General features: G+C 66.9%; 1 protein-coding gene across 1 annotated transcript; it reads left to right on the forward strand.

Moving 5' to 3' along the window:
- The first annotated feature begins 6 nt into the window (after nucleotides 1-6).
- On the forward strand, nucleotides 7-701 carry GFER (growth factor, augmenter of liver regeneration). The gene is made up of 2 exons (XM_010727332.2): nucleotides 7-250; nucleotides 469-701. The coding sequence occupies exons 1-2, from the start codon at nucleotides 44-46 to the stop codon at nucleotides 676-678; spliced, it is 417 nt and encodes a 138-aa protein (XP_010725634.1). The 5' UTR covers nucleotides 7-43; the 3' UTR covers nucleotides 679-701.
- The last annotated feature ends 16 nt before the right edge of the window (nucleotides 702-717 follow it).

Below are 717 nucleotides of genomic sequence, written 5' to 3' on the forward strand. Positions count from 1 at the left end.
AGGACGCGGCCGCCCCCGGCCCACAGTGCATCGCGGCGCCAAGATGGCGGCGCCCAGTGAGGGCCGGCCTGGCCGCGGCGCCTCGACGTTCCCAGGCACCGAAGGCGGCTCTTTCGCTTTTGCTTTCACCGTCCCGCCCGGGGCTGCCGGCTCCGGAGCGGAGGAGCAACCCAAGAAGCCTTGCAGGGCCTGTACGGATTTCAAGAGCTGGCTTCGCGAGCAGAGGAAGCAAACGGCGGCGGGCGGCGTGGTAAGGCGGGGTGTGGGCCAGAGCCGTGGCGAGTAGCGGGCTTCTCCCCCACCCCCTCAGCGCTGTGGGGCCGCACCCTCCCGCTTCCCCCTCCCCGGGGGTGCCAAGGGGCTCCCATTTTCTCCCCGTCGTGCGTGTGGCTCTGGGCTCTGTTGCCGTCCCTTCGCCGTGATGCTTTCCCCCCCTGCCGCCACAGCTCTCTCCCTCCTCTCCCTCAGGCCGCGGTGGAGGAGAAGGAGCCGCCCCCCGATTGCCCTCTGGACAGTGAGCAGCTGGGCCGCAGCACCTGGGCCTTCTTGCACACCATGGCGGCCTACTACCCCGAGCGGCCCTCGGGCACCCAGCAGCAGGAGATGAGGGATTTCATCCACCTCTTCTCCAAGTTCTATCCGTGTGAGCACTGCGCTGAGGATCTAAGGGAAAGGTGAGTTGCCTCATTGGTTTCTTCCGTTAGTGGGTTTTTTTTT

Source organism: Meleagris gallopavo, unplaced genomic scaffold, assembly GCF_000146605.3.
Source record: "Meleagris gallopavo isolate NT-WF06-2002-E0010 breed Aviagen turkey brand Nicholas breeding stock unplaced genomic scaffold, Turkey_5.1 ChrUn_random_7180001880952, whole genome shotgun sequence".
In the NCBI taxonomy this organism is placed as follows: Eukaryota; Metazoa; Chordata; class Aves; order Galliformes; family Phasianidae; genus Meleagris; species Meleagris gallopavo.